At 32.7% G+C, this 27,666-nt stretch overlaps 1 protein-coding gene across 1 annotated transcript in view; it reads right to left on the bottom strand.

Annotated features, from left to right (window-relative positions):
• The window catches only part of Cals (calsyntenin 1), a 457,567-nt gene that overhangs the window by 100,957 nt on the left and 328,944 nt on the right, over positions 1-27,666 (bottom strand). Inside the window, exons 3-4 of the mRNA XM_072526238.1 lie at positions 26,770-26,988; positions 5,098-5,364 (exon numbers count right to left, since the gene is read on the bottom strand). Of these exons, the coding sequence (XP_072382339.1) occupies positions 5,098-5,364; positions 26,770-26,988 (486 nt within the window). The remainder of the gene's footprint in view (positions 1-5,097; positions 5,365-26,769; positions 26,989-27,666) is intronic.

A 27,666-nucleotide genomic window follows, 5' to 3' on the forward strand; every position in this document is an offset into this window, starting at 1 on the left:
TCAATTTCGTTAGGATGTGTTTAATGTTTTTTGCATAAAAATCTTGCAATTCAAGGCCCGCAAAAAAATTTGCAAATTTCAAATTTACACAATTATGCTGAGCTCAAAATAAATATTCGAATAAATAGTCGAAAAATTTATTACATATAAAGAACGGTTCAAGGTTTCAAATGCACTTTGAAAAATTGAAATCGGTCAACTAGGAGAACCTAGTGACTTTTTTAAAATTATAAACAATTTTTGGCTTATAAGTAAATAAAATATCTTTGTACACTTATACTATAAATAAGTAAAATGTAATGGCATGTCTCGCAAAACAGGAAAACAAAAACAAAAAACAAAATAGGTATATCGATGGAAGGCTACCGTATATACGTATTTCTGACTATTGGTCGTCTTCAGTACGGTGCAGCCAAGTTAGAAAAGGAGTATGTTAATTTGAGAAAGGATCACTATAGGAGCAATGCGACCAATTTATATATATACAGTGTAGGTAAAAGTTTATAGTCGGTATGGTAAAATTTAACAGGATATCTAACACAGATATAAAATAATATTTTCAGCGAATAGACAAAGATAACAATCATAGACCCTGGGTCTCCCCTCCATATTTCTAATAGACGTCTATTGCCCATTAGTGAGACGATTAGTTCCGATCAGAGGTATTTTACATATCTCTGGTTCCGATCCACCTTATACCTAAGGAACTAGAGGGGGGTCGTTGACATTTTTATCGGAACCGTTTTTCGTAAACTAGTTGATTGTTTCAAATAAGCGAGTACACAAACAAACATATTGGCTATTATCGTTTATGTGTATAAGTATTGACGTGAAAGAATCTAACGAAGGATATATTTATTATAACTTGAAAAATAAATTAAACAATACAAATAGTAAATACTACTTACATTTACATTACACATTATTAAATCGCGAATCGTCTAAATTGACATTTAGAAACATATGTTTTTCCACTTGTCTTGTTAACCGTGTTCTTTTATTTAAAATTAAACCAGATTTTGAGCATGTGTTCACAAGGAACAGGTTTTTTTTACAATACTACAATATTTTATGAATATAGTGGTTAAGTTAGGATATACATGGCGATGGTTTTTCCACCACTGTAATGGACAGTTTCAATCTCCGTTCGAAATTTTTGTGGGTAATTTATCATCAGACAAATAGATGTCGACTTCTTTTATATCTCTCGATACAGGTGTATGTTTAGATGAGTCATGTCCAATTAATTCATCAAAAATACACCATAGACTTAAGTCATCTTTATCAGTTTCTTTTTCTTGTGCTGGTTGGTTTTCAATAGTACAATCTTCTTTTTCTTTTTTTATAGAAGTAACCAGCTTCTTAACTCTTTCTTTTGTTTTTTTATCTACATTTTTATCAGAAAATCCCTGCATTTTAAATCATTATTTGTCATTTACGAATCTACGGTTTCTCACTGGTAAGCCAACTAGTTGATGGTTGATTAAAAAAAACTACGTTTTGTGTAGACGTAAACAGAGGAGCAACGAACACTTTACGTCGACGAGGACGATTAGTTGATCTGAGAGACTACTACAAAACTAAAAATAACATGCGACTCTTTCGGGACAGTGCAGTGGACAGTCGGGCTATCGGTTGATGTTGAAAATAAAATAACTAGGTATTCTGATTAATGAATGAGTTTCGATTTACGATTGATCTGCATTTTCGAAGGTGATGGATACTTCCATTAATAAAAATATTAGTTTAGAACAAAAGAAACAAATGAATATGGATTTACTAAACCTATGCAAAGACTCGTTTCATCCGTTTTCCATAGTTGACGAACGAGCTTTTAAAAAGTTTGCAGGGTGGATTCCTGGATATAAACCGCCAACAAGAAAAACTTTGTCAGGTTCATTACTTCAGGAATGTTATATCAAAACTGAGCAAATTATTAGATCACAAGTTGTTAAAGAAGTAGAAAATATCTGTATTACTACTGACCTCTGGACATCTGGAGTAACTGAGAGTTACATCGCATTAACAGGACAATATTTAACCGAAAATTTAGAATTTAAAACGGTTTTATTAGGCTGCTGCCATTTTTCTGGAAACCATAATTCAGAAAACATCGCTTTTGAAATTAGTGAAATTATTAATCATTTGGGTCTAAAACGAGAAGTCAATTTTGCAGTAACTGATAATGCGTCAAATATGGTCAAAGCTATTAAAGATGTTTTGGAATGAAATTGTTTTGCTCATACGTTAAATTTATTAGTGGAGGACGCACTTAAATGCTGTCGTGTACAAATAGATAAAATAAAAAGTCTTTTTTTTTTCAACAATTCGGCAAAAAACACATTTCTAAAAAAGTAACTTATCTTCAGAAAGGCTTTTAAAGTATCAATTACAGGATAATAAAGTTCCCAAACGGCCAATCCAAGACGTGGAAACTAGGTAGAACTTCACCTATTACATGTTAAAAAGAATGACCGAGTTAGAAGCGGCAATCCGTTCCACATTGGTATTAGTTAATACAGACTTAGACTTAGACCAAATCTAAATAATGAAGACTGGATTATTTGTTCTCAACTTTCCCAAATTTTACGGCCTTTTAAAGAAATAACAAGTACAATGAGTGGCCAAAAATACTTGAAAAGTAGTTCAGTGATTGTTATGGTACGCTGCCTGCAAGAATCTTGCAATAAAATTTTAGCAAACGGTAACCTTACATCCATAGTATCCGACGTAGTACAATTACTAATATCGGGTTTAGCAAAAAGATTTAGAGGGATAGAACAGAGTGGCATATTGTCATTATATACATTTATGGATTCACGATTTAAAGTGCAGGGATTTTCTGATAAAAATGCAGGTAAAAAAAACAAAAGAAAGAGTTAAGAAGCTGGTTACTTCTATAAAAAAAGAAAAAGAAGATTGTACTATTGAAAATCAACCAGTACAAGAAAAAGAAACCGATAAAGATGACTTAAGTCCATGGTGTATTTTTGATCAATTTATTGGACATGACTTATCTAAACGTACACCTGTATCGAGAGTCCATTACAATGGTGGAAAAACCATCGCCATGTATATCCTAACTTAACCACTATATTCATAAAGTATTGTAAATGTGAACACATGTTCAAAATCTGGTTTAATTTTAAATAAATGAAGAACACGGTTAACAAGAACTAAGTAGAAAAACTTATGTTTTTAAATGTCAATTTAGACGATTCGCGATTTAATAATAACGTGTAATGTAAATGTAAGTACGATTTACTATTTGTATTGTTTAGTTTATTTTTCAAGTTATAATAAATATATCCTTAATTAGTTTCTTTCACTTCAATAAATGTACACATAAACGATAATAGCCATTATGTTTGTTTATGTAGGTACTCTCTTACTTGAAACTAGTGTTAAACAATCATAGTTACTTGTTTTCGAAAATCGGTTTAGTTGCGTTAAGAGCGTAGGCGCAAAATTTCGGGCCAATGCTTTTTAAATGTACCTATTCATTTTTTTCGAATCCTGAGAAAACTAACAAATATTTTTGAAAAATTTAAACGCAGAATTAAAGATTGCATTAATACCGAGGGCCAAAAGTCCCTTTGTGTACAAATTTTGTTATTGATATGTTTAAAACTCGCAAAATTATTTTATTTATTTATAAGCCGAAACATAACACATAACACATAACATACATAACTTTAAAATATTCCCCAATCTCTCCTCCTTGACTGATTTCAATGTTTTAAAGCGCGATTGAAAGCTTTCGAAGAGATCAGAAGAAATAAGGTATAAATCTGTCCTCCAAAAAAATTAAATACGCCATATCATTTAAGTTTCCTTCAATGAAAAAGGGCCAAATTATTTTGACGCCTAGTAATCCAGCCCATACATAAGATAATCTAGATACTGTGTGTGGTGTTCATGTATTCAACGAGGAGAGTTACGTGACCAGTGTCTACAATTTTACCGATTTACGTTTCCGTAAATAACAAAAGTGGTTTCATCGCAAGACATTATTTAAAAATTTCAGTAACATTTTTCCTTAATTATGTGTGCAAACTCTTCGCGCCTATCAAAACCGTGAGCTGACAACTATTGACCAACTATGCTTTGTATGAATGGAAACTATTATTAAGTGTCATTAAGTGCGTCCGCAATTCTCATTGCGGATTTCTGCGACATATCAATTTCCCTGTCTGTGTCTAGTCCTCTCGTACCTATGGATCGTTTTCTAACAAAACACAAACTTCTAAAGATTTGTAACAATAAAACACTGAAAACTTTTTTTCAAAAGATTTGTCTTCCGTTGATGTAATTTTTCTACGTCCTGATTTGGATAAATATTTTACTGTTTAGAGTGATATATTTATTTAAAATTTGACTTCGAAAACGTCAAAATTTTAAAAACCGAGCAAAACAAAAAGAAGAGGGAGATAGATATACGAATCAATAGAAATAAAAAGAAATATCAACGCAATCAATAACAAAAAATATACACAGAACCTAAATAAAATATATTTCAATCTGATTTAAATAATAATAACTATAACACCATAAAAGTCATAACATATTTCCACTTACCTTTTACGAAAACACCAACTCTAAGCGCATATAAAAATAATTTTATATTAATGACAGTAAACCATGAGATATCAGATATCAATTTTTACTTCTGTCAATTTATTAATGTCAGTGTTCCGTTTTACGTGTAAGTTTTTTATATATTTTACAATAACTTTTTGTTCCTAATCTCGTACATTTTAGAATCATGACAAAGGCAAAGGTTTCCTGCCGAAACGTTGAATTCAATGGACAATAAAATCTAGTTCCAAATTTAATATTACTTTTTGAACCCTTATTGAATCTAAGCCCAAGAAATACTAATTTTATATTAAATATACGTTCCTCCAGATGCTTCCATCGTTGCTTTTCAAGCCAGCGAGTCATTTTCTTACCTTCAACAGAATGATTTCAGGGATATCCGTTGATCCTTGTATCGTATATTAATTCTTAATAAATATACCACCAATTACACAATGGATATTACTGTTTTACAGCAAAAATTTATTAATTATTATCAATAAACAATATAAACCTCACCTTGTAGCAAGATCGACTCTAGTCCTCAATTCTCTAATAGTGCAAGGTACATCGCACAATTCTAAATTAGCAGATGGGAACAATTCCTGTTTTCCAGTCATAGGAGCATAGTCCACCCTTTCAGGTAATCCCCTCCATCCGAGTCTGCATACTCTGTTGACCTTGATCGTCACAAGGGCCGGGAAACTTTGTCGCATGCCGCAATCATACGCGATGACCGACAAGATATGATTGTGTGAACGCTCGTAATCCAATGGTTCGGTGTTTCTGAAAAAAAAACCAACAGATATAAATCAAATGAGTAGGTAAATAAAAAATTAAGACGTGAACGTGAAATTATGATTCACGTTTCATCTCTGAATACGTTGAACATTTGAGTTACTGTGCATAAATTACTTCCCCCGGTCATTAGTTTTTACCTCTGGGAACCTTGAATACTTGAGTTACGGTGATCAACAGCTTTACTGCTCCTGAAGAAGTTATATATAAGAGCAGTGAAATGTTGAACGTTTCACTATTTTACTACGTAAAGAATGGACCCACATACGGTTCAAAATCGGAAGACGACTAATTAATGCTGACTCTGCCGTTGCTGTATTCCAATTAAACTAATAAATTATCTTAGTACCTTAATCTAATTCACTCTTACAATATTTATTTTTTACTGCACATTTTAAACAATAAAATCCTTCGAATAATCACAACAAAGAAAAGTAAAATCTAGTGAGATATATAAAAATCAATAGACTAAGATAAACAGGACATGTGATGCGCAGTAACGACAATCGCCTTATAAACAATGTGTTTTGGGAAAGACCAGATGGGAGAAGATCTGTAGGTGAAGAAGGTGGAAAGATGCAGTCAGAGAAGGAAGTGAAGAAAATGGGAAATAGTGGTACATGACCGATAAATATAAAAGGCAATAGTAAAGCGCAAGAGTTGTACAGCCATTGATGATGATGATGACATTTTAAACAATATTCAAACTTATTTTTTGTATTATGGACTCAAACAGAGATATATGTCAGAAAATACAGACATCTAACTGCTTTGTCATTAAAATTCTAATATTTGTTCAAATATTTAATTTTTTTAGATTTAAAGCATTTTTCGTCTTTCTCATGACTGAGTTTTTCTCCTCTGTCAGTAGGTTTTCATTGTAATGGAATGTTCCTTTCTTGTGACCACTTGCTAGCGCGACGAGGAGCTGAGATAGTGAAATATCAGGTCAGGGTATTGGTAGATTTCACCTTATCTGAGACCTTGCCGATCTTGGAGGTTGTAACTTTATAATATTTATTTTGTTTCAATTTCTATTGATCTTATTCATTTATTAACGTTATCATTCATTTTACTATTTTTATTCTAAAAATATTTGACGCTCAACTCTTCATTCAACTTTCTATTTACTAAATATTCTGTCATATTCTAAATTCCAATTTTCATTTTCACTTAATATCTAATTCCTTTATTCAGTCCCTATTATGTTCTATGCCGTGAAACATAAAATTTCTATGCCACACTTCAATCGATAAAGTATATTGTATACAGTTGGCAACTCTGCTCTGTTATATCACTTCAAATCTGAAGAAGAAAGACAAGTAGTCCTTCATCTATAAAAAGGCATGCTTGGATTGAAAATTCATTTATATTATTAATTCTTTTCTTGGGGTAAGTTATTTAATATTTAGCCAATATCCAGTGTCTTTTTGTTTCATATTTGACTTCTTTTTATACATACATAATCTCCACCCCACATGTTTCTTTTAACCTTATAATTCGTCCCATATGCAGTTAGTATCTTTAACATAATTTAACTAATTCATTTAATAACATTTATATTCATTTTATCCTTGTCAATTTGCTATTTTCTATTTATTACTGCACTTTTTCCAAAAATGAGGCGGAAATAATATTAACTATCAAAAGACGAAAACTTGAGTACTTAGGACATGTGATGAGAGGGCAAAAATACGCATTATTACAACTTATTGTGCAAGGCAAAATCCGAGGAAAGCGAAATGTGGGAAGACGAAGAATATCCTGGCTTAACACGTTCAGCTCCGTCTCTTTTTTTAAGGGAAAAGAGTGGGCCACTGAGATGTATTTGTGTAAACTAATTAATTTTTAAGGTACACTTTAAAAAGTCATTTATAATAAATATGGGTACAAAAAAAATTAATTTGGTCACAAAAAAAAACTCACCGCGTGAGTCGCGTTGGTGGCCACAGGGCAGAAAATGTGTCGGCTGAACTTAAAAAAATAATAATAATCTGATTGAGAAAAGATATAATTATGAACCTAGATAACTAACATAAGTAATTATTAAATGGCAACAACATCAAGAAAACAAATTATCTAATTTTCAATTTCTTCATGAAAACGTCTAAAACAATTTTCTAAGCACAATCCCGGATGTTCAGGGCACTCCGCACAATGAAACAATGGGCCCTTTCTTTCTTTTTTAGTTTGCCAGCAATATTTACACCGTCGTCGTTTTGTAATACCATTAGCTGATTTAGGGTAATGGAATGGCAAATGAAACGTCAAATTTTTCTTGACTTGAGGGATTTTTGGGTTTGGTCCCAAAAGACTATCAATCACCGACAATCGAAAGTCATATAATGACATAATTATTATAGAAATAGTATGCGTTGATTAGCATAATTTGAAAAATATGTATGCCTATTTTTTTGTATCACCTCATAGTTTTGTGTTCGCAACTATAATAGTTTAACATCTGGTCGCCTAAGTCAATACCACCTTTATTTTTGTTATATTCAGCGACTAAACGGGGCTTTTCTTTATCAATTCCTTTCCTAGATATTGTTGGAACCATTTCATGACCAAATTCGGAAGAGATCATTAAAATATCTCGCTGATCTTTCCATTTACACACACATATCCCTTTATTATTGTAAGCACTCACCAGTTCATTTTGTTTTAATTTTTGAGAAACAACTTCGTGTGGATTTTCCGCTCTTCCTGTTCTCAATGTTCCTGTAAGATAAGTTTTAACCGAAAGTAGTTTTTTACACAATGGAACACTATTATAAAAATTATCCATATATAAGGAGTGACCAAAATTTAGTTTCGAATCCATCAAATTTAGCACTACTTTTTCCGTATGATTACGTCCTCCAACTACAGGGTCACTAGCTCCACTATAAACTAATATGCGTTGAATCATCCCGGTACATTCTGCCAAAGTATACAGTTTGACACCATATTTGTGTCGTTTGCCCTTGAGAAATTGACGAAAACTAAGTCTTCCTCTCCATAAAATCATAGATTCATCCAGGGCTAATTTTCTTTCTGGATAATAAAGATTCTCCATTTTATTATTAAAAAAATCTAATAATGGAGATATCTTGGCAAGTCTGGACTGGTTATTGTCACTATTATTGTTAAAATGTAAGGCACGCAAAATTAACATAAAACGATTTCGGCTCATGTATTGTCCAAACACTGGAATACTAAATAAATGATTTTTCTTCCAATAATCATTCATACGATTAATTTTTATGGTTCCCATGTGAAACAACAAACCAAGAAAAATTTTAAATTCTTCTACAGTTATATCCTTCCAAGCTGCAATTCTACTTTTCTCAGATTTACTTAGAGAAAGAATATCAACGGCATATAAATTGCTATTTTGAATAATTAGGTCATAGAATAATTCACATGCCAATAAATTGAAGTAATCAATAGGATTGCTGCCACCCACATTAATTTTAAATCCTGGTATTGCTGTAAATGGTAGCACTGTAATTGAGATGGTAGCACATTCAATAATATTTTGAGACTCATCATCACCATCATCATCTTCAGATTCTTCTTGTAAATTAGGATCGTCTGTCCGATCATCTTGATCACAATATAAATCTTCATCACTAGCGTCATGTGAATCTTCTAATATGTGTAATAATTCATCATCTGAGATTGGCTGAGAAGTTTCCCACCTACCTCGTTTAGTAGTCGAAGGTTGGCAATATTCACCACTCATTTTAAAAATAATTTAAAATTGAAGTATTTAGCAAAACACGTGTAATGACTAACAGTAAAACCAAAAAACATCTAACACCGAAGGCGTAGAAAATATTACTGAATGCATAGCAAAATAAACCGACGGCATTAGATTATGATAATACAACAAATTATTGCAAATTTCATATAATCTAAATACATCTGGTGATTCTTTCAATGCTTACCGATGCTTTTAATTTTATTACTTTACAACCTTTTATTACAGCTAATTTTGTCGTTTTCGAGCACGTCTAGCTTGAATATTTAAAAAGTAAGCAATGAAATTGAGGGTTTCATATTTTATCATCCAATTTATCAATGGGACAGAAGATATTTGTTATAATTTTTGAAAAATCCGCCTAGATAACATTCATACATTGTCATATACTCAGAATAAAGTTTAACATCAGAATTCGAAAACCAAACACAAACTCCAGTATATGCCAGTGTTTCGAAGCGGCCAGCAAATATTTGTTGTAATTCGTGAAAAATCCGTTGAGATAACGTTCATATATTGTCATATAGTCAAAGACCGCGCGACTCGCGTTGGTGGCCTCTGAGGCTATATTCACTGAACGCGACGTCGCGTTGTCGGACTTGAACGTGTTAAGAACTTAAGCGAATGGTTTGAATGTAGTAGTGCAGAACTTTTTAGAGCGGCAGTCAACAGAGTCCGCATAGCCATGATGATTTCCAACCTTCGATAGAAGATGGAACTTAAAGAAGAAGATTTCCAATCTTCATACGGCAAAGAAATATTTTAAAACATATGCATTCGCTAACTCAAGATTTATTATTTTAGTTTTTTTTGGACCTAAAATAAATTGTTCCTGTTCCCCCTTGTTGGGCGCAACTTTCTAAAAACATCATGGTGCACCATATAGAGGGATGACAACTGCAGGAGCATAGCAGATACGCATAACTCAATAGTTGCTTAGAACTACAACTGGCTTGATACCGGCATCTCCATTAACTTACAGTCTACTAATTCAGCTAAAATCCATTCAACTAACATCAGAAGCCACCAGCAAGTTATCCTGTCAACCACAGACAAGATTTGCTTTGATTTTAATTTAATATTAAATTATTTTATTTATATGTTTTATGTACAATAAATAGTTTATTTGTCCCAGCCAAACTCATTTTTCGGATTTACTTCTAAGATAAGACGTTCTCACACCTGAGAGACTGATCTAGAAGAGGCCTAGCAATTGGCTCCCAACTTTCGGAGGTAGTAGTTATATTAGGCATTAGTTATTGGGGATATTATATTTATTGGGTTTTTGACCGTAAGGAGAAACTTACACCTTACTTTTAGTGATACTACCAAACCGGTGCAATATATATACCATATATATATATATATATATATATATATATATATATATATATATATATATATATATATGTATATATATATATATGTATATATATATATATATATATATATATATATATATATATATATATATATATATATATATCGAGAAAAGGAGTACGACCGTCAATCCAATATCAATTAAGGAACATTCGAAGAGTGGTGGGTTTTTCGGTAAAAGTGGAGAAATAAAAGACAAAGAAGGTGGCTACTTCATCTATTGAAGACGTTTCGCTTTCTACTCAGAAAGCATCATCAGTTCATCTAAAAAGAACAATATGAAAAACCAAACATCCATAGAAAAGTTATAAATGTGTGTTACCTTAAAAAGACATGTAGCAGTCAATGATATTAAATGTGTGAAAAAGCTTACGACAATGGACATTTTGAGATCAAGTTGTATAAACAATTAATTGAAACTAGGTACAGTTTACAAATTAACAAACTTGACACAGCAAAAGAACATGTGATAATCATACATGTATATAAAAAATTTTTGTAAAAAACTTAGTAAAAACATTAAAATTGATACGTAGAGAACTAGAAAGATCATAAGATGCACTACCAACAGTATATTATCAGTTAAATTTAATTTTGACTTTAGGTAACATTATTGAATAGATTAAGATTGAAATATAATATTTAAAAGTAAAATGAAGTTATCAGTCTTTAGCTTACTAGGTGCCGCAGGTAAATGAATGTAACAGATGTAACACCCACGCCAACAACGTGAAAAGACAGTGGTCTTGAGGTCAAAATATGACAGAACAGCAAGGCGAAATACCAACCTCTAGTGCAATAGAGCGGTACATTTAAAGAATATGATAAATTTGTCTTTTTGCCACCTTCTTTGTCTTTTATTCTTTTATTTCTTTTATTTCTCCACTTTCACCGAAAAACCCACCACTCTTCGAGTGTTCCTTAATATATATACATATATATATATATATATATATATATATATATATATATATATATATATATATATATGTACATAGATCAACAGGCCCTAAAGACCCATTGCTTAGAATGTTTCCACTGTTATCCCAGTTGTTTGTAGTTCTTCCTTAAACGCTTCTAACCACTTTTTTCGTGGTCGTTCTCTTCTCTTATTTCCCTCCCCTTCAGCAGCGAGTCCTTTGCTCACCTTCCGTCTACCATTCTCGCAAGATGACCTAACCATCTAAGTCTCTTTGTCCTGACGATCTGGCTAATTTATGGTTTCCCTTATAGCTCTCGGCATTTGTTCGTCTCCTCCAAACGTCTTTATAGTCTTTTACTCTCCCGAATATCTTTCTTCCCACATTCCGTTCCCACATGTTCAGCCCATTTTCTTAATATTTGTACCCACGTTTCGCTTCTGCACAGGACCGTGAGTTGGATCACTGTTTGGTACAGTCTAAATTTTGTCTCTCTTCCTTCTTCTCGAAATCCGCTTCTCAATTTCTTGTCTTTTTCCTCTTTACTTGTTAGCATTACTCCTAGATACTCAAACTCCGTCACCTTTTTAAGCAATTGTTTGCTCATCTAGATACTTGTGGCAAATTAATGGTACCCTAATAAGTTTTTCATAGTAGGACTTGTGACTGGAAAGGGTTGATTTGTGTATAGTGAAAACGTCGAGACGTGTTTTAGATATAAATCAAGTAATATTTAATTTACACGCTTATTTTACTGCTGAAAAAGGCAGTTGAAGCCAGTTCAATCCTACATAAACGTGTGTGTAATGCATTGTGTATTCGTGAGACAAAACTCAGTTTTGAAAAACAGAAAAAGTGAAGTAGAGGTCGCAGAATATAAATCTAGATTATACCCTAAGACTAAAAATCTTCCTGAGGGTTGTAGTTTAAAATTCAAGACATTATAATTATATAAAATGCCCGAAAAGAAAAAACATGTAGAAGAATTTTTCAACAAGTAACAAAAACAAAATTTGTTTAATTTATTAACGTTTGTATTTTGAGAACGATTTCCGAAGTGGAAATTGAAACGTCAACAAACTTATTTTAAACTTCAATTGTGGCTTATTCTCATTAAAATAGTAATTCCTGTAAGATGCCACAAGAAAATAGCTTCAGAGATTGTTATGTAGTTCAGAAACAAAGTGTTTTTTATTTTCTATGATTTAAAGTAGATGGCGCTACGTAGCACCACTCTAAAATCTTTTCTTAAAAATCCTGCCTTTATCTCACCCAGTCTGTCTTTGACTCCTACCACTACCCAGACTACTAGACTAGAATATGCTGATGTATCGGCGATGAATATTGCGGTTGATACAACTATCTTGTTAATAGCAACTCTTCTATCAACAAGATAGTTGCTATCAACAAGTTTAGATACTTTGTCTCAGGACTAGCAACCTCCAGTGGAGTCTTAGGTTGCCATGTTATCAATTCCTGTTGTAACTTCGCGTGCGTCCATAACGAGGCGCCGACCCTCGCTCGGGCCATGGGATGGTATGTATCATTTAATCGATTTTCGGTAAAATAAATGTATTACTTTAAATGCGAGCGTTCACCATCAGTGCTACGCTCTAGGCGAGGAGACGGTGCGATGGTCTCCGTTATGAACACACCCTTAAACATCCTAGTATATAAAATCAAATAACTTAAATTAAATTTAAGAATATTTAACGGGTTTTTACCCAAGTATTTAGTGGCTCAAAACATGTACATCTAGATAACACTGATGATGAAATAATAATTCCGAAAACGTTCGGTGATGTAGCCCGATAGGGTGTTTTAATGATATACCTTTTATAAAGGATTTAAATAAATTTTTTACTCTGATAACTATATTGGATGTAACGATAACAATGACGCAGCAGTTTAGAAATATGGCAAGAAGCATTGAATACTGCTACTCCTGCAATTTGGTTTTATGCCTGAAAATCGCATCGAAGGAATTAACCTAGTCGTTATTTACAATCCAAAAGAAAATACGGACGACAGTGATTCTCGAGTATGGATGTAATTCTTGATTACACTGTAAGGTACTATGTTTTCATTTTCTCATTAAGAAAAATTTTTAGTGATATTGTTATTTATTTTATCAGTAAATACTTACCACTACAATTTAGAAACAATTTTGTAATGATCTTCTATTTTTGCACTAATAAATTGGATATTTCTCTAAATTAATGTAAAATATATTATCAGTTAAAATCGTATTTTTGCTTGTCTTCGACAGTTCTTCAAATATTTGCTGTTAAATTTCTCAGTACAGTGGACCGTTTAAGTCAAAGATTTCACCGATAATCCAGAATCGTCAAAAATAGTAATTATAATTCTTTTTAATGCATTGTACCTAACATCAAAATAACGAAATTTGGTCATATATTTTTAGGAAAATTTGTCTTGACAACTAACACTTATTTTCCAGTGAAGAAAATCAGTAATAAAACGGATAATAGGACTGGAACGCAGTCTTTATATTTATTACGGCTTGAAAGAAAAATCTAAATTGCAGTATTTGAGTCTTAAATTACAGGCGGATGCGCCGACCAACGGTCTCGAATTTTATATTTATAAAGTGATTTCGGGATCACTTCCTCTGGAAAGCCCGACAAAAAAAAATGGAAAACGAATTTATTGGCAGAGGCTCGCATTTATCCTTAGCCTGGATCCAGGTCGTAAAGATCAACTCGTAAAATGCTCTACCAAATCCCGAGCTTCAAAGGGGTTTATTGAAATCCTTCATTTTTTCAGGATATACGACCTTTTCACAGAAGCTCGACGGAAACATAATCTTTCATGGGAAATTTTATTTGCCAACTTGGAAATTTTTAAAATGCTTGAGATGTAAATATATGCGCAGGGCTTTGATGGAGTAGTTGTGCATAAAATATGAAATGTATTAGTTGTTTTCAACAGCGCCGCCTCAAAAAAGTATTTGCTTTGCACTAGATTGCCAAAAGGACATAAAACAGATTCCAACTAAATACTCCTAAACCGGTATTCTCGAGTGAATCGGCAGCGTTAACATTTACATTTCCAGAAGCTCTCCATCTCGCATTCTCATGAAATATTGACAATCAATAAATGCACATACTTCAAATTAATTAATCTAATCAGTAATATACTAAAAGTTTAAAAAAAAGCTCGTAACCTATGAAATTTCATATATCTGTACTGTATCGAATAAGAACATAGAATTGACCATTGGTAAAAACACTTCAATCTCTCTGTCTTCTTCATTTATATTCTTGTTCTGAAGCTATTTTCTTGTAGCATTTTAAAGTAATTATTATTTTAATGGGAATAAGCCACAATTGAAGGTTAAAGTAAGTTTATTGACGTTTCAATTTCCATTTCGGAAATCAAAATACAAACATTAATAAATTAAACAAAAATTTTTTCTGTTACTTGTTGAAAAAGTCTTATAATAATTTAATTTTATCTGATTCATTTATATTGACAATTCAGACATATATTATACATTTTAAAGTAAAGGACTTTAAAATGAAATTGCCAATATTGCTGAGGGGCGTTCCTGGGACGACTTTATTGTAAGATAGTACATTCGATTACATAAAATCAACTTTAACTTGAGAATATCGGTCAGAAAAAAAACAGCATGTAATTCGTCTTTAAAAAGACAATCACACGTCATGATGACAGTAAAATTCTCCTGTTAGTGATTCCATAGAAAATCATGACGAAAAAACCAGGAAAAAAACGTTATAATACTATCCCGACATGGTATGTATTTGGTCTTACATTTAGTTTACTCTCAATAAACACCAAATTCTGATTTTAGATGTTTGTTATTCAAAAAACATAAATGATGTATCCTCGACTGACTTACTAATACTGCTATTTTCTTTTTATTAACTTCCTCTTTTAATATGGGTAACCAGATCCTACTGCATACAGTAGGCGTACAGGAATTTGCGACACAATTGGTCTCATTTAGCATAATTAGAGCCGCTTCTTTGATTTTTCTCTTTTTACCATCCGTTTCTTTTAATTTTTGACGTGACAACGTCTTAAATTAGGTTGTGGCTCGGAGTCACTCATGAAAAAGTGTAACGCCCGCTCACGTCTGTTACGATGAGTCACCGAACGAGGCCCGCCGGACCGGCGAATGACTTGCGTCTCTCTCCCACTCAAACATGATCGGTCCGCTGGTGCGATGCTATTTCTCCTATCATCGTCCTATCCTCAACAAAATCACTCAAATAGAAATTAGTTAAGTTTAAGTTTACATGTACAATGTTTTAGTAAACAAAATATATTTCTATAGTTAAAATTTGTGCAATTCTTATTTTCATTCAATTCCTTGTTCCTATTGTGCAATTTAATAATATTCATATCAATAAATATTCTACCGAGAAAAAGACGTTGTTACGTAAAATCTTCGCCCGTAAATCCGACTTTACAGGCAACCGATTTTTCTGATAATTCTTTTATGTATGGTATTGTTATTTTCCGCGTATTATTCCTTGTTTATGATGTAGGATCTCGTTCTAAGTTGTTCTGCTATATTCGGTCGATTGTTGAAAATTCCTTATTTATAAACGATAAAGGATAATCATTTTTTAATAAAACAGATGTTAACAAATGTTTTTCCTCTAAGATCGAATTTTCGTTAGAACAAGCAATTTTGGCTCTATCGTATAATAAGGATTTAATGAGTCCATTTTTAATATTAATATTGTGATTTGATTTGAAATTTAAATATCTGTTGGTGTGTGTTGGTTTTCCATATACCTGAGTCTCATATTCAGTATCGTTCATAGACATTAAAACAACCAGGAAAGGTAGTGTGTTATTATATTCCTTTTCCATGGTAAATGTTATTGTCTCTTCTTTATCGTTTATATCATTCAGGAATGTGTCCAACAACTCTGATCCATTAGGCCATATTGAGAATACATCATCTACATATCTCCACCATACTGAGGGTTTTAAATTTTGTTTAGAAATAATATTTGTTTCAAAATCTTATAAATATATCGACTAATCATGGAGATACACTAGAGCCCATTGCTAGACCAAAATTTTGTTAATATAATTCATTATTTAGTTGAAAATATATATTATCAATACATAATGTCAATAACTCCATTATAGCTGATATGTTTAGTCTTGTTCTAGTTGCCAATGTATCATCACTCTTTAATTTTGTCTTGACTACATTCAAAGTCTTATCTAATGGCACATTTGTAAATAAACTATTTATGTCAAAACTTACTAAAATATTATTTGAATTAAATTCAATATTTAATAATTTATTTAAAAAATGTTGTGTATTTTTTTATAAATGTGTCATTTGCAAATGGTTGTATAATATTTAATAAAATTTTCGACAGTTCATTTATTTAAAAACTTATCCATAACCCGGATTTACTTTGCATAGCTTGTTAATGTTTTCACTTCTGTTCATATGATTTTCATCTCTAGTGTTTTTAATATTCGGTGTGTTCTACTTGTGATAGCTCCTGTTCCTGTCATCATCATCAGTGGTGTGATGCTACGCTCGTTAGCCTTCTTTGGAACAATCCTCCATTGATCCCTGCCTATGGAAAGTCTTCTCCATGCTCTAACTCCAATAGATTATAAGTCGTCCTCTATGCTGTCTTGATACCTACGTCTCGGTCTTCCTCTGGTACGTTTTCCTATCGGCCTATTCGGTCAAAAACTTGTCTGACTGTTGCACCTTTCTCTCGCCTGATTACATGCCCAATCCATCTAAAGCGTACTACCTTAATGAATCTTACAACGTCGGGTTCCCCGAAACTTCGAAAACTCAAAGTTAACCCCTGCTCCACAAACCTTGCTCTTTTATTCCTCCATATATTCTTCTTATGATTTTTCATTTGAAACGTTTAAGCAGTTCTTGGTCCTTCTGTGTAAGAAAGGTGTCTTGGTGTTTCTGTTCCATATGTTAGCAGTGGTCTTATTAGTGTTTTATAGATGGTCACTTTAATTTTTCTGCGTAGTGTTGACGCTATCTGTCTTCTCAATCCCTAGTAACTCTTGTTGGCAAGCACTATTCTTCTTTTAGTCTCTTCGCTGATGTAGAAAACATGATCAACTGATGTAGAAAATTGGTCTCTAACGATGTACTTCTTGGTCTGTAGCTTTTCTGACATTATCGTACCACTATGACGTTATTCTCGTTGATTTGTGATCCAGCATTTTAAACACAACGTACTGTAGATGTATTTCAATCCATATTTTTACCAACTTTAATGAATTGGCCAAATTCACTTAATTAATTAAAATTAGAATATCTTGGTTTCTATAGCAAAAAATATTTTTAAAGTAAAGCAATAAAATTATAATCCTAATGTAAGTAATCATAATAATAAAAGCTGCGCCAGTTGTTTACAAACAATCTTGGGATACAACAGATAATTTAATGTCACGCAATATTAAATTATGAATTATTTCTATTCTTTTAAATAATTTTAAAATGTTGTTGCCTACACGAATATACCTATAAGTTGTATCCAAATTAACTGATTTTGGAAATGGCATCGTATTATATGCATTTCCCCCGACAGTAAATGTAAATTAGGATTTGACAGAGTGTTCATAAACGAATTACTGTATTTGTTAAGGAAAACATGCCCTCAGATCGTTGGCAACGCAAACAATATGCGGGTGAATAATGATGTAATACTGATTATGTGTTAACATGGTTTAAATTAATATCGGTACAGTTGCTTACTTATACATTGATACAACGGAGATAGAAATTTTCCATAAACAATATTACTCACAGTGTATAATTAACTTATCTACAAAATTAACGCGTCACGTATGATTGACTCTTACTTTATTGAAATCATAAAACAAATGAACAACAACAATACGACGAAAATTAAAACAAACGACACCATTAAGGTTAACATAACCAAAAGGGGAATCAGACAGGGAAATAATCTCAGCCCGTTCCTGTTCAACATACTAAATAAAAAAGCTTCACACAAAATTGTTTGGCAACGTCGCGTCGTCAAAGTAACGACACTTTGATTTTAATACTGCGGCAACGAGCAGAACAGGACTAGTTTGGCATGCCATGCGTATTGCATGGGTTCGTGGGTTGGTCTTTCCTAAAGCGTAATAAATAAAGACACTACTAGCAAAGCATTAGGAAGGAGTAGGTGTATTATATTAAATATAAACTAGACGAAAAATTTATATATACGTCATATATACGTATATATACGTATACGTCTTTTCATCAACAATAAGATATTATTTGGTATTTTACAAATAATATCTTTGAAACCATATTTTCGTTTAGATTTTTTGAAGGTAGTAGGTGTGAAAATAAAAATAAGTTCTATAAAAATGAAACAGAAAAAGATAAAATTAGAATAAAAGTATAAAATTTGTTCTTTAAAAATGAAATCAAATAAAAAATAATTCCAACACTACTGTTTAAATTAAAAATAATTCCAAACAATTAGAAATTCTAAACCAAATAAAATTCTTAGGTAATTAAATGTTGGTGGTCTGTAAAACAGACCACCAAATCGTAACGAACTGTAACCAAATTCATTATACAACGCATTTCTCATGGCGTTGAGTTCATCTGCCGATATGTTTTGGCTAAGTTTAATTATCTTTTCCTTCAGTTCCTCCAAGTTGGTGGCTCGCTCGAACTCATGCCTGTACAATTTCGTTTTTAGCATCCCCCAAAAATAAAAATCTAGAGAAGCTAAGTCGGGTGACCGAGGGGGCCATTTTATTGTACCGTCTGTACTAATGACACGTTCAGCAAAAATTAACGCTAAATAGTCTCTAACGGCTTTTGGATTATGCGCAGGACAGCCGTCTTGTTGAAACCAAATTTCGTTGAAGTTAATTTGAAGACGTTGAAGTGCAAGAATAATTTGATTTTGCAGTAATTGGAGATATTTGACTGCGTTTAAATTGCCTTCAATGAAAAAAGGACCAATAATATGGTCTCCCAAAATTCCAGTCCAAACATTCAACTTTTGTGGATACTGCCTACGCACAGACACACTCAAATGCTTATTCTCCTGAGACCAATAACGTACAACGCATGGATTATGTTTTTTGTGAATTGTGAAGGAGGACTCCCCTGCAAGCAATATATTTTTGAAAAAATTATTATTTGCATGGCATCTCTCCATCATAATTTCACAAAATTGCATCCATTTAAATTGATTATCAGGATATATTTCTTGAGTTGTCTGCACTTTATAACAATGCTAGTTGTTTCTTTTCAAAATATTCCTCACTGTTTTTTCATTCAAATCAACTTCATCTTCAGCTTCCGCTTCAGCCAATGCATAAACTTGAATTTCTCTAATCTCTCGTTCTTGAGAAATTTTCTTTTCGCGAGGTTAATCTGATGGGCAGAATTTTTACATCTGCCATTAGTACAAACTTTTCAAATTGATAAATAATGGCCAATACAGTTTTTTCTATAGGTATTGGCCTATTTTCAAAAGCCATAATAAATAAATTAATAGTTTCTTGTACTGAATTGCCTCCAAAGTACCATTTTATTATTTGTACCCGTTCTTCTGTTGTATAAACAGTCGACATATCCAATTTTTATCTTCACACTTACGCGGTTACTTCCAAAACGAAATTCATAGCATAGCGTTCAGCCTGTCTCGTATGCAGTTTACTATTGAAGCGAACGGGCGAATGGCGATGTTGCCAAAATTGTCTTGTTTTATTGAAAATTAGGTTACAATTTTGTCAAATAAAAATGCGAATCTGTAAATTTCTTATTAATTTAATAAATTTTGTACCAGTATTTGTATCAATTAGTGTTTCATTTTTAATATCATCATCTAGTTTTGAATATACCGCGCCACTGATCGCCAATTTTTTTAATCAATTCAATGTTTTAATTCAAATACGTAATAAGGCAACCCTGCCGCTGTTTCTTACGTATAAGCTGGATCGAAAATAATCGTATGGAGTTCATTAATGGGCGTGCATGAGGAATGTGGAGGGGAGACCAAGGGGAAATATGATTGTTATCTTTGTCTATTCGCTGAAAATATGATTTTATATCTGTGTTAGATATCCTATTAAATTCTACTATACCGACCATAAACTTGTACCTACACCGTATATGAAAATTACTAAGATCACGGGAAGAACCGCGTTGAGAATTTAAAACTCGACGTTTCGGCTCCCATTTTGAAGCCAATATCTCAAAAGGGGTATGGTTCCGTCCGAGTTCGGGGTCTCAATCTGCCTCTCCTCATTGCCGCGTGACTCCTCAGTGAGGAGTAGGGTTGTTTGTTGCAAGACTGTTTGTTTGGTAAGCGTATAGTTTTGTCCGGTACCCAATAAATTGCTTTTTATTTATTTTTTCCGACCCACGTGTCAGCGTCTGACAACGTTCGAACCGCGCTAGTGTTATAAATTGTGTTCTAAAATGTTATGAATTTTAGCTTATGTTCGTTTATCACCAAGAGACTGTTCATGGACGTTCTGATCATGAGCAGTTAAGAAATATCTGTCAGTCGACTCGGTATGCATCTGTGATATAAAAAGGGGTCTATGGGGGTTCTATGGGCCGCCAATTTTTTTTACTTTAAAAGGAGTAGCGTATTCAATGAGATTAAAAACACAGATCTAGACATATAAAAATCCCATGGTGGCAGGTTGCGACTGTAGATTGGGTGGTGTAAATCAATAACCCAGTGTATCTTACCCACATTTGTTTTGTAGCTTTATTTTATTTTTTTTATTTAATAAAAACGGGTGACCATTGTTTGCATCCTTTCTAAAATTTATTACTTCAAACTTCGCCCAAGCTCATAGGCGGTTATTGTGGGAACAAATAGCATCAAATTTATACAGCATTCCTATTTTAGTTGACAGGAAACAATAACAAATTATGCAATTGTGGTGGCCCCGCTTTGTCGTTTATCGTGATTGCTACTGAAAGTAATAAAGCACGTGGCAAATCAACGGTATTACTGCTTTCTACTTCCTTATTACTTCACTTTACTTACCAACAAAAGTGTCGATTTTGCGTGTTTATGAAAGTAATAAAACTCTGTTTATCCGCAGATCGTATATTGAGTAAAATATAGAATGAGAGATGGGATAAGAATACAAGTTCTTATTTTGATGAAAGTAATAAATATTGGGTATCGTAAAAATCCTATATGTATTTTTGATAAAAACAAGAAAAAGGAATCTTACACAAATTTTTTCAAATAATGTGTTGCAGTGAAAATAAATGATAAAAAAATTGATTCCACGCATTTGTAGAAGTTCCAATTTTTGGGATATTTTTTACAAAAACTAATGCTGTGTTTTATATACGATAATAATTTAAACTTTTAAAATGATACGAAATTGCTTTATTCGTTTTAAAAACATTGCTTACAATAGGTATGTTCGTGTGACGCGAGAACAGTATACTAAAACGTGTTATTATTGAACTGTACAAAAATGTGTGTTCACTGAGCAGTAACAAAACATTTTAGTATACTGTTCTCGTGACACATTAACATACATTATATGTCCAGTTAGAAGACGTGCTAATTTTGATCAATTAAGTTATTTTGGAAGAGATAGGATTATAGGAGTGCTGAAAGCTGAAATAATGTTTTGGGAAATTGGCAACAGAACTGGTAGAAACGGATCCACCTTACTTCGGTTTTGGAATGATTGGACCACAGAACAAAGACAACGACGTAGAAGAAATAGTGGTGCTTTACAAACTACGAACATCAGGTGACACAGGAATGGCTGGTTGGTAAAAGACGGCTCTCTACGATAAGTTTATCGTAGGATCAGGTCACAGGATGCCTACCACATTAAAGATCCGCATGGATATCATTGCGGATATCTATATAAAACTGTGTCGGAAATGTACAGAATAAAGATTAGCATGCTGGCGCTTAGCGATATTCAATGGACTGACTCAGGAAAATATGACAACAGAAATGGAAGAATGTATAATTCCGTTAACAACTCCAACCACAGGGAGGGAGTTGGCATTATAGTTAATAAGAATTCTCAAAAAGCTGTTTGTAACTTTGTTTCTTATCCTGATCGAGTATCTCCCATCTCTCATTTGAAACGGAAAATAAATATAATCCAAATATACGCACTCACTGCAGACGAGGATGAAGACACCATAGAGACCTTCTATAAACAAATTGGCAATGTCTTAAGGTTAACTAAAAGTCGAGATATAAATGTTATAATAGAAGATTCTAACGCTAAATTGGGCTAAGAAGAAGTAGAGAATTGTGTGGGGCGATATGCACTCGGGGAAAGGAATGAACGTGGCGATAGGCTGGTTCATTTCTGTATCAATGAGAAACTAATAATTGCAAATACCTTGTTCAAACAAAAATTATACACATGGAGATCACCAGCTGAAAATAACAACAAAATAGTCACAAATGAAGATTATATTATCGTCAACAGAAGATAAAAAAATTCTATAATATCAATCCAAAACTTATCCAGGAACGAACATATCCTCCGATCCATGGACCGATCACAACCCGGTTGTTTCGTCGATGAGAGTAAAGAATGTAAAGCAGCCTAGCTCCAAGAAATTCATGGATACAAGGCGGCACAAACAAGGCAACACATATGAAGAAACGAAATTTGAAATAAACGAGAACATAAGGAAAGTCAAAGAACGCAGAAACTTTAACAATTGGTCAAATATTGGAAAAAGTTAAACATGTCCTTGTGTCAGTTGGAAAAGCAACCCTCAAACCACTTAAAGAAAAAAGAAAACCTTAGATGACAGTAGAAGTTCTTGAATTTATGGAAGAACGAAGAAAACAGACCAGGCAAAAGACCTGAATAAATACAAAAAAATTCAGAAAAACGAAAAAAAAATTCGAGAGGCAAAGGAGAGGTGGCTTCCCCGACAGTTGCAAGGAAATAGAAGATCTGGATAAAACGTATAAAAGCTTTAATTTACACCAAAAAAATCAAAGAAATGACAGGTTCTAGAAAAAGCACAAGAAAAAATATCCTTAAAAATGATAAAGGGATATTATTACTAATGTGAAGGAGAGATTGTGTCACTAAACAAATTACATCCAAAAACTATTTAATGATGAAAGAGAAGAACTGTCAGTAGAAACCACAGAGTGCCATCAAAAACATAAAAGAGGGCAAAGCTACCGAACCAGATGGTATGTCTATCGAATTATTAAAGCTCATTGATGAAGATGTTATTAATGTAATGGTTGAAATCTTTAATCTAATACATAAGACTTCCCCAATCCCCATACAATGGCTGCAATCGACCTTTGTAGCAAAACCAAAAGTCAAGTGCAACAACCTGCTCAGATCACAGAACAATAGCTTTATGTTTTACACATAACAACGCACTTAAAACATTTTTGAAAATAATACAAAGCAGAATTGTTAAAACTCTTGCATAAGAAATTAGTAAAATAAGTATAAATATTAGTATAAATAAGAAAATAGCTTCAGAACAATATGAAATTAGTGATACCCAATTTGGCTTTAGAAATAGTGTGGCCACAAGAAATGCTATTGATCGGAAAATATTGAAAAACCGTTACATCGTACGTTGGAGTTCGAATTGGAATATGTCAAAGAAATGGTAGGTCCATTTCTTTTTAAATTGCATTGACTGCTGTAAGGTACCATTGATAGATATTTGGTCTTAAATTACAAAATAGATATCTTTAGTAAGATGGTAAATGACACATAAAAATAAAGAAACACCTAAATAGCCTAACTTCTTTTTCTTCTGTTTTTTTAATAAAACTAAGAATACAATCACAATATAACTTGTTTTAATGTTTCACAAATGCAGTTTTACACAATCTTCCATATGCGAGATTGGCTCGTAAAGCTGCTTCCCATCTTTCACTTGTAAGGGTTCGTTCTCGCTTCTTGTGAGGAATGATACAGCTCTAAATGAAATATTTTTAATTTAAAACTTCATGCTGTCCAATTTATATCTGCTGTTATTTCGATTTAATTAAATAAATCAGATTTTCAAATATGTTGACACCAAGAGGAGACAGATTTCTCTCGGGGTAAATATTTAATAATAAGCTTTTTAAATCACACAATTGATTACAAATGATAGTTTTAAGGCTCAGGCAATATGGGCAATGAAAATTAAAAACATTGAAAGATGAATTGTTTCAGGTAATGTTTTATGATACACATATACAAGATACAAGAGAAATGAATAAATTGTTAGTTATTCAATTACACATAAGTTGTTATTCAATTGTTAAAGTAAACAGTATACTTTTACAGATATTTAATCGCTATTTGGTTTTCTATCTGAAAAATACTAGTTACTTGAGGTGTTCAGTTTTTAAGAACTTTTGCCAAAATCTTAATGACTTTTTGTGTCTATGGAGTTTACCATAATTGATTGTATATAAATATAGCTTAGTTTCGACAACTTTCCACATTGTGTCCTGGAAGCTCTTTACCATTAATGTTTGTGGTGTTTGGATAGGTTATAGCGCCTCCTGTCGAGCGTATTTGGTACAGAATTAACAGGCATAGACTGATTGTTATCCCACAAGAAACTAGGGAATAAATGATCGCCCTCAGCGAGTCCTGCATACAATTATGAGAGTTAATAAAACCTGGATATCGCCGGATTCCAGCAGTTAAGTCATTTTTTAGCTTGCACAGGTTTGGGTCATTTTGCACAATTAGCGTCTACGACCAAGCATGCAGTTTCATTCTACTACGACAGGGTCTAACGGCTCTCTGGTGTGACTACGACTGGTCTTTTACGCCATTTCATAACCCAGTATGAAACATAACAGAAATGAAACATGAAGAGTAGACATTTTAATGTTCACTCAGAAAAAATAATTAAGAAAACCTCGATAGTGGAAATTAACGTTCACCCATCTGTAATATTCAATAAGCAGGTAACACTACGCATATTGCAGAAAATATATACAGCCTCCAGAAATTAAAGTTTCTAAAGTATACAAGCGAAGAATTTTGAATTAAATATAAAGAAAATTAAATGTATGATAACCACATATTATCACAAATCAACAATATTAACTTACGACAATACATCTTTTATTTCGTTATTTTTTATTCAGTCTTTTAGTGTTTTCCCAGCTATGGATCTCAAGGTATTCTTGTTTATTGTTATGGTGTATATTATATGTCATTATTGGTTTTACATATGATTTATATATGCGTATTTTCTCATCTAACCTCATATGCTTATCTAACCTATATGGTCCATATGTATGTATATTACTCTCAGATCTTGACACATAAGCCGCTTTTTTAGCTTTTTCCTAACACTCTCTTTAAGGTTTCCGTAGTGGATATTTCCACTCCAAGATACTCGAAACTTACTCGATTATTTAAACGAGTTTCTAGTCAATTTGTCAAATGAACACACACACACACACACAAGAAATCAGGCTAAGGATAGAGAAAGCTCTAAGTACTTTTAACAGCATGAAACAAATACTGTTTAGTCGAAACTTAAGTTTGGAATTGAAATTACGAATGATTAAATATTTCTCTAATTTATATAAATTATATAAATATTATATAATTTCTCAAATTTGTTGGTGTAGAGATGTGGACGTTAAACAAACAATTAATGAACAAACTTGAGGCATTTGAGTTGTGGGTATATCGAAGGATTTATACAATCTAAAAGAATAAAATAATTTACCCGGAAATTATTAAAAAAAACCACGTCACAGAACGATGACAGATGCTATTAAACCATTTATGTGAACCCAAATGACATAATAAAAGAGTGTTCGAACAAGATTAAAACTTGCCATCTTTCAGAAAAAATATTAAAGACAGAATTGATGATAATACCTCAATTTTATGGAAATTTATTATTATATAAAATACATAGTACCAAACTTTAATTTTTGAAAAACATTTTTAGTGTATTTACTTTATACATGACATTTTTCATCACAAAAAATTGTAGTTAACACTTTTTCAGTAGTACGTTCTAGCTTAACATCTGAAGAGGTCATAGTATTGTCATGCTATAAGTTATTAAATTATATTTTGTTTTTAAATATATAGTTTGAGTTTATTGTTTTTATGTATAGTACATAATTAAACAGACAACAAATTCTTAATATTCTCCCAGTAGATTACTAGTCGCTGCCTTAACATTCAACCGTTTTAATCACTATGGTATCAACATGGTATCTAACGCACACTAGGTATATCTTAGTGTATTCGAAATACGAAAATTCCAAACTTGGTTGGTATGTAACATCGACCTCCTAATGTCTCGTCCGCCAATCACTCCCGAAACAGTACAGAACTTACCTAATAACACCGTCCATGTCAATAACGAAGGGTTGATCGGATGTGAGAATTTCATACTTGCAGACATCCCCAAACTTCGGAGTACAGTCTCTATCCGTGGCCTCTACTCTGACAATTTCGTTGTAGATTCTACCCTCGTCTACTTGTCGCACGTAACTGGGTTCCGAGAATGTAGGAGCATACTCATTGACATCAGAGACTGTGATATGTACGGTGGCGCTGAAACAAATAATTATTTTATTACAAAATTGCATGAACTCGGCATAAAATGAAAATAGATAAGGTTGAATTATTGCAAAGTGTCTTCAAATTAAACTCTGAAAATATCTACGACTATACACAACACCTGAGACAATAAACAGTATGGCGCATATTTGGAAAAGAGGATAGTCCAAATATGTCACGAAGTGTATAGAATATTTACTCTATTCCATAATATGAACTTAGAAGTCCTTATGAACAAAATCATGTACAGAGTCAACAATATGGACTCAATATAAAAGCAAAGACGACAAAGCTGATGATAATTAGCCAGAAAAAGATAACAGACGGTTAACTCTTCTTCTTCTTCTTCTTAGCCTTCTGTCGTCCATGTTTGGACATAGGCCTCTCCCAACTCCTTCCATCGGTCTCTATCCTGAGCAACATATTTCCAATTTGTTCCGGCTATTCTTTTAATATCATCAACCCATCTCATCTGTGGTCTTCCTCTTGGTCGTTTATTTTTCGGTCATTTTTTGTATTGTAGTATTCCAACGTTGGTCTTTTTGTCTAGCAGTGTGGCCCGCGAAGCTCCATTTAAGTTTGGCAATTTTTGTTGCCATGTCCTCGACTTTTGTTTTGGATCTTACCCAGTCGTTCTCTCTTTTTATCTGACAGTCGTATACCTAACATTGC

Source organism: Diabrotica undecimpunctata, chromosome 3 (assembly GCF_040954645.1).
Source record: "Diabrotica undecimpunctata isolate CICGRU chromosome 3, icDiaUnde3, whole genome shotgun sequence".
In the NCBI taxonomy this organism is placed as follows: Eukaryota; Metazoa; Arthropoda; class Insecta; order Coleoptera; family Chrysomelidae; genus Diabrotica; species Diabrotica undecimpunctata.